The sequence below is a fragment of the Psammomys obesus genome, unplaced genomic scaffold, assembly GCF_907164565.1.
Source record: "Psammomys obesus unplaced genomic scaffold, mPsaObe1.curated_primary_1811, whole genome shotgun sequence".
NCBI classification, from domain to species: Eukaryota; Metazoa; Chordata; class Mammalia; order Rodentia; family Muridae; genus Psammomys; species Psammomys obesus.
This window is the reverse complement of record NW_026593286.1, coordinates 41,412,614-41,420,346: the sequence shown is the minus strand read 5'-3', so window position 1 is coordinate 41,420,346 and position 7,733 is coordinate 41,412,614. Positions and strand designations below refer to the sequence as shown.

Here is a 7,733-nt window from a genome sequence, read left to right as displayed (position 1 = left end):
CTTTTCTTCTCCTCCTCCTCTTCTTCCTCATCTTCCTCCTCCTCCTCATTCTCCTCCTCAGAAGAAGAAATCCTTTAAAGGACTCAAAACCTTGGAAAACAAAGTGAAGTTTTTGAGCTTGTATAGAATTCTCTCTATGGGACTGAAAAGAAACATTTTGAGCAAATCCAGTATCTTACATGACACCGATATTTATTATACAGATGGAGGCAATATTCCACAGAAATATGAACTCAGCTTAATAAATACTAAATACATTTGCTGGAATCTCAATTGGCAACTTTAAGCATGAAGAAATCAGAATTCTCCAGTTATTGTTTTTATTTCTGCTTTACTTACTAGCAGGCTGAAAAGGGGATGGCAAAGCAGATGGAGCTGCTGTGTACGCAGGCCAGCTATGAGAGGCTGCAGCAGGAGAGGAGATTGACGGCTGGACTCTTCAGGCAGAGCTCTGGCGAGCACAGCCCGGATGGGCTGCCCTCCGACGGCTCCGACGGACAAGGTGTGACTCTGCAGTGAGCTGGCTTCAGAGCCAGCACCGCTGCCTTCCAAAGAGAAGTAGGGAGAACGGCTGGGATTTAAAGCTCAGTATTTTGAAGGGATCATTCTATATCCCATGTCTTCAGCGTGAAGAAAATCTGAAGTCATTGTCATTCGCTTATTCAGAAGGTTTTTTTGAAGTGTTTTCTCTGTGCCAGGCATGCCGCCAAGGTCAGAAGGCATCGCTGTGCAAAGGGCATCCGTGGTCACGGGCAGCTTAGCTTCAAGTACATACAGAGCAGCACTGTGGAACCCTGTAAATAGGTCCTGTAGTTTCAAATATCCCTGAATAGTATAGTGGTTTCTTATGATTTTCTGTCTTACCTTCTAGCACATGCTTAGCTTTGTTAATAATTCCTTTTTCCAAGGGAGGAGCCATCTTTAACAAAAATGCATTACGTTCACACAACGTAACAGGCTTCAATATGGAAACTTATGCAGACTTTGTTTTTATTTGTTCCCCTCCCCCGTGCCCTCCCTCCTTTCTTGCCACATGTAACATCTTACCCTCTCTCCTCTTCCCCCTCCCCTAAAATTCCTTCTTCCCATATTATTGCCACTTTTTTAGTTTAACACACACACACACACACACACACACACACACACACACACACACACAGTTCAACCTGCAAAAGAAAATGTGGTGCTTGTCTTTCTGAATTTGGCTTATCGTATTTAATTTAATATGTGATGATTCCTGTCCATCTGCCTTCCTGCAAATGTCATTTCACTTTTCTTTGTGGCTGATAAAGCTCCTCTGTGCATCTCTGCCTCATGTCTCCACCACTCCTCTGCTGGTGGACATCTGGCCAGCTGATGTCTTAGCTGTGTGGGTAGTGCAGCAGTGAGCAGGCGTGCGTGCGTCTCTGTGGTAGCATTGCCGGAATCCCACAGGCACAGGCACAGGCATGGCCTCTCTGGGTTACCTGGAAGCTCGGGTTTTAGTTTTCTGAGACCCCTCCATACTGGTTTCCAAACTGGCTGAACCAGTGTATGCTCTCAGCAGCAGTGAGGAGGGATCTTCTTTCACACATCCTCTCTGGCATTTGTTGGCATTTGTTTTCTCAGTGTTAGCCATTCTAACTGGCATGAGGCAGAACCTCAGAGAAATTTTAATTTTTAATTCACATTCACATGATGGCTGAGGATGTTGAACAGTTTTTCAGATATTTGGGGAGCATATGCATTTCTTTTATGAATTATCTAGCTATTTCATTAGTTCAGTTATTAATTAGAAGGTGAGAGGTTTGGGTGACTAATTTCTGCAGTCCTCTATATTGTCATGGATGTTAATCCCATTTCTGATGTGTATTGGCAAAGAATTTTCCATCCAAATAAAAATATCACATTAGTTGGCATTCTCTAGCCACGGAATGAAACATTACCCTCAGTCACAACCTTAGGGTGAAAGAAAGATTTTTCTTTCTAAAACACAACAAAAACTTAACTTCTCTGACCCTTCTTAGTAGCTAAGAATTAACAGTTAAACAAACACAATTATGAAAGATTTGGTGGTGCTTAATTTATGATGCTATGCTGACTTACTGTGGGGTAGAATTTGCTGTGACGTTATAGAATATAATGTATGAAGCATTTTACTGTGTCTGCACTGATGGAGTTTGTTTTAAAAAAAACAAACAAACCTGTAATTGACCTGAAGCCATCTCGCTGCTATTAAATGTGTGGCTAGCTAATGGCATGGCTTAGAGTATGGTTATTAAGGAAAATATCTTACAGAGGTGGGGCATTAACCTGGTATTGGAGAGCTTCTAGAAATGTCTGTCTCTTGTTTGTGTCCTCTTAGCTCTTAGGTGTGTGCCAACAGCTTGTTCACTGCCTGGGCTAGCATCAACCACTTGCCGTTTTCTTCCTAATTTACTATTTGAACTGTCTTTTCCCAGCAACTGTGAATTCTTTGGTGCCTCCTCACCCTTTTCATTCTTCCTAAGCTATGTTCTGACAACTTGTGAACATTTTTCTACAAAAGCAATCAGAAAAGGAATGACAAAAAGCACAGTGAATGTTTTAAATGTTGCTTTGTTTTCTCTTTCATCAGGAGAAAGACCTCTGAATCTCCGCATGCCTGGTGTGCAGAGCAGGCAGCCCCATCACTTCATGGTCGACGGGGAGCTGAATAGGCTTTACTCCAGTGAGGCCAAGTCCCACTCATCAGGTGAGAATGCAGCCTGGAGCAGAAGCTGGTAGCCTCCCCTCGCTTTTTTCTTCCCCTTTGCCCCCAGGGAGCAGTGTTACTTGTCACACCCCCCTTGGAAATTACAGACTGCCAAAATATAATCCTTGAGGACTGTAGTATCCTAAAAAATGACAGGGAAGAGGCATGGTGGTCAAGGCAGTGTGACTGGCAATGGATTTTGACTTGTAGATCACTTGAGCTTATTAGTAAATGACTATAATGAGGTGGGCTGGCTTTCCTTCTCTGACCATACCGTGACGTGTCACGGGCACACTCTGTCCTTGAGCTGAGAGAGCCCTGAGTACCAGAACCTGGCTTCTCCTGCAGATGCATTTTAGGGTGAAGTTGACTGGTGTCTGTGACTTGATAAACACTCAAGTAAAATGAATGAGACAATGTTGGAGAGTAGGCACAGGCACCGGTTAGAAGAGCCGGGTATCACTCGGTCTTCGGGTACAGGTAACTCTAGGAGTGACTTGACCACGGCCCCTGATTTAATGGATGGGGAAGCTGGGGTCATCACTGGATTGTGTGCTGTCGGTAGGAGCATGGCCACAGCTGATGATGGGGCGAGGTTTACTATGAAGCTTCTCCAGAAAGTCCGTGTCTGAGCCTTTCTGTTCATACTCCAGCAGCAGGTACTGGAAAGGCTGGTGTCCTCCTTAGTGTTCTGTGCCCTAACCATTAGTCCACTGTTTCACATGGCTGTCAAAGAAGCTACGGGTGAAATTATCCTAAAATGATAGCAAATTGGTCTATCTTCCGCAACATGAAAAATCAATCTCTTCTTTACATTCTTAACAAGCAAACATGCTCTCTACAAATTCAAATTGCTTCAAAGCCCTACGTAAAAGAAATACTGCAATTACATTGGTCATTATTAGTCTGACCATGGTATTTCTGCTACATGGAGATTTAGTTAAGCTGGGATTTTACATAGAACAGAACAAAGAAATGCCTAAAGAAGAATTTTGGCTTTTTTAACATTGAATTTTAATTTTTATAAATTTTAGATATCTAGGTTATTTTTGAGAATTTTATACATCATATTTTTCATCATACTCTTCTGCTCCCACAATTTCTCCCAGATTATCCCCACCTCATTACTCATCCAACTTCATGTTCTTTCTCTTAAAGAAAACAAAACAAAAGCACCCCCTGCCTCTGCGTGGGTGCACGCGTGTGCGCGCACACACACACACAAAGACAGACAGAGAACAAAAAACCCCATGGAGTCAGATTGCCATTGGCCAATGACTCCTGAACGTGAGGCCTGTCCTGAACACTATAGTTGATAAGTACCCAGTGTCTGTCCATGGAGGAATACTTTAAAACATAATTTACAAAAAGAATGAGTAGAAATGACACAGGTGCCAAGCAGTAAGAGCCTGGTTAATTGACCTTGTAATGCCTGCTTCTCACGGATTCACCTATAAAGTAGATCCCTCACAGGGGCATTGTAAGCTGTAAACAAGAGATGATGGGTTGTACAGCCATTAGGAATTGAAGTAGTGTGGCTTTTTCATGCGCCTAAGTGCAATTTTAAATATCCTTCTGTACATGGAGGCCGCCTGCATATGTTGAATCACCTCCCTTCAAGCTAGGAATTTGGTCCCTTTCAAGGTGTGTGTGCGTGTGTGTGTGTGTGTGTGTATTAGTCCACATGTTTGCATGTAAGTAATGTATACATAAAGCATACATTGTTGAAATAATTATTCATAAAACTCCACGGAACCATTACTTATGAAAGTAACCTTTTCATTCTTTATTACCACTTTAGAATGCCACAGCTAGAGGAACTTTTAGTTTTATATTTAAACATAGTTTTATATTTAAATTTTATATTTCTATCTCATTTTTATGGAAAATATTGTAGCTATTAACATTTGTATGTAAGTGACCAGTTTGATTCTATATACTTACCACAGTGGACTAAGCATTTTTTTTTAAAGGTCTGTCTTGGGGCTGGAGAGATTACTCAGCGATTAAGAACACTGGTTCATCTTCCAGAAGACCTGTGTTCACTTCCCAGATCTACATGGCAGCTCACAGCTGTCTGTAATTCTACCCCAGGAGTTCCAGTTCCTTCACACAGCCACACGTGCAGCCAGAACACGAATGCACATTGGATGGATGGATGGATGGATGGATGGATGGATGGATGGATGTGTATTTGTATATATTTTGCCCTTACACCTTCACACAGATGTGCATGCAGGCAACACAACAATGCTCATTAAATCAGTAAAGAAATGAAAGTCTCTCTATTCACATATATTTCATCCTTATTCACATCCTTCTCCATGAAGACACTCTGTGTAAGGACACAGAGGCTCAGCTGTGTAACTTACCCTGATTAGTTTATACCTGACAATTGGTATAGTTGGGTTTAAATAAAACTATGTGTTTTCTTTTGTTTTGTTTTTGTTTGCTTGTTTGTTTTTCATAAGATGGACAGATCTTGCTGTGTGGCCCTGTCTGGCTGGGTACTCTCCACATAGCCCAGGCTGACCTGGAATTTGAAGCTATCCCTCTGCCTCAGCCTTCTGAGGACCGGGAACACGGCACTACTGTGTTCATCCAGAGCCCATGCTTTAAAAACTCTGTAAATAAAATTCCATATGGAATTTCATAATTATGAATAGTTAATAATATTTGCTATGCAGTTTTGGGTTTGAATAACTTGACTTTGTAGTCCGCTGATTTCATATTTCAAATTCTTTCTGATTTTATTTTATGTAGAGAGCCTTGGGATTTTAAAAGACTACCCTCACTCTGCTTTCACCTTGGAAAAGAAAGTTATTAAAACAGAGCCTGAAGACTCAAGATAGCCAAGATTCTCCCACTGTTCGCTGGAAATGGCGCCAGATTCAAGGATAATGCTCCATCATAGATTAAGCCTTAATAACCAGTGTTGCCTCATTCAGCTCAAACAGATCATAGCCAAAGCATAAGAACTCACACAGTAGTCTGTGGAAACCAGGACAAAGCAACAACCACAGAAGAGGAGAGCATTGCAACGTAACAAACACTGACCAGTTACCTTCCTGTGTAAGTTGTTCATGTGGAAAGGCTCAATATTGTAGGCATTCACTAAGATTGTACAACGTGTCCTTGTAATTTATAGAAGCAAATCTAGGTGTTGAGATGTTTGGTCTAGTAGATGTGGATACCATTCATTTTACTTGAAATTTTGTTGTCTACTTTAAGTGTATTTACCGTAAATGTTACTCGTCAGCATTTAGAACTTTTGCAGTCATAAATAGAAAGTCTAGGCAATGTGGTTATTGGCAAGGTGACTGGAGAAAGATGGAAGACAATACTCAGTTTACACCAAGGAAAAGACTGTGTACTTAATACTTGATAAAACCAATTAATAGGAAATGTGCAGCTGTCACTAAATAATGTCACTTCCATTGGTTTAATCAATCCACAAATTAAAACTTGGAGTAACATTTCCAAAATGAAGTAGGCTACATTTGTGACAGCTGCTCAAGATGTAACAAAGGTAGGGCGGAGGGCTTGAAGTAAGTGGGTTAATGTGTAAAAGCCTTGATTTAAACATGATATTTGAGAATATGTTAAATAAATTAAGGCATAGTCAGTTAACCCTAAATGTGATAAAGATGGTAACGTGGGTGAATCGACATGGAGTGTGTGTCCTGTTTTTAGTTCTGCTTTAGATTACGGCTGTAATAAATATGAGTTCCTAATCTTATATTGGAATCTGTTGGCCAGATGTTAGGTGAGGTGTCTGCACCATAGTCTGAGCACTGTCACACAGATAATCACTCTTCATCTTGAACTGTAGAGGAGTTTTACCGAAGGAACACCAGGAAACAGCTTTTATACCATTAAAGGCTTTCTCCTTCCTAAATGTTTCTATCAGACCACTGCATCTTGCCCACTGAAGACATATCTTAGGGACCATGTGCCTCTGTTGTTTCCGTGAGGTTGATTACCATGGTCTCACTGTCCACTGTGTGCTGAGCTAGTGGGATGTGTTTAGAATGTTCAGTTTGTAATATCAGCCACACTACTGGTTAGTATCCTTGTCCTTTCATGAGCTGTTTCTTGTATTCTGCAATCTATTTTGAAAATTTTTGTGGTCCTTTTTAAAGAAAGGTTGTGTCTTACAGTTCAAGTTTGTGGACTTTAACATGCAAGTTTTAAAAGATGCGGTAATCTTCCACCTGGCATTTGTCTCTCCTGGACCTAGAAACTGCATCTTTAAATCCAGAAGTAAGTCTCCTTAAGTAGTGTACTTTTCTGAATTCCAAGATTATAGATAAAGAAGCACAAAAAAATTTCAGTAGAATACAGTTTTTATCTTGTGAACACTAATGTATTAAACTTGCTATACATAAAAGCAAATAATATATATTTTTATTTGAATGGTATATATAAATTAGATGTTGTAACTAGTGATTTTTTTTTTCATTTTGTTTAAGATATTTTCACTGAACAAGGCCAATTGGTTACCTCAGTATTACAGCCAATATAATCCAAGGGACCATTTCTCCCTAAGTCTGTGTCATTCTTTATTGTGTGAATTCTGCATTTTTGTGATTCCTAAAACTGTTGAGAAGATAAGATGAGTGCACTTGCTTTCTGTGGCAATAAAGAATTTCCCTGCCTCACAAATGGATGCTTAGAGTGCTTTGCACAGCAGGTGATGTCCGTCCACCTTGCCTCCCTTACCGCCTGTCAGGGGATGGGACGCGCTTAAAGCTCTTTTCTTTCTGTGACACTGAGCTGAACCAGAAGACCTCACACATGGGCCAGGCCTCTATCACTGAGTAATAGTCCCAGCTCTCACTTCACTCTTTAATTCTGAGACAAGATTACTAACTTGTCCTAGCTGGCCTTGCGTCCACTCTGTAGACCATGTAGGTTGTGGTCACCTTGGGAGGCCTTTCCTAGAGTGCTGTCCACACATTTCACTCTTGAAATGATGAACTATTATTGGCACACCATTTTGTTTGTAGCTTTGGTGAAG

At 40.9% G+C, this 7,733-nt stretch overlaps 1 protein-coding gene across 3 annotated transcripts in view; it reads left to right on the top strand.

Annotated features, from left to right (window-relative positions):
• The window catches only part of Nab1 (NGFI-A binding protein 1), a 30,973-nt gene extending 23,595 nt beyond the window's left edge, over nucleotides 1-7,378 (top strand). For 2 of the 3 annotated variants that reach the window (XM_055616725.1, XM_055616726.1), the window contains 3 exons: nucleotides 343-502; nucleotides 2,597-2,713; nucleotides 5,477-7,378. In XM_055616725.1, the coding sequence (XP_055472700.1) occupies nucleotides 343-502; nucleotides 2,597-2,713; nucleotides 5,477-5,565 (366 nt within the window). In that variant the 3' untranslated portion in view covers nucleotides 5,566-7,378. The remainder of the gene's footprint in view (nucleotides 1-342; nucleotides 503-2,596; nucleotides 2,714-5,476) is intronic. The other variant, XM_055616727.1, reaches the window with a different exon arrangement.
• Nucleotides 7,379-7,733: the final 355 nt, after the last annotated feature.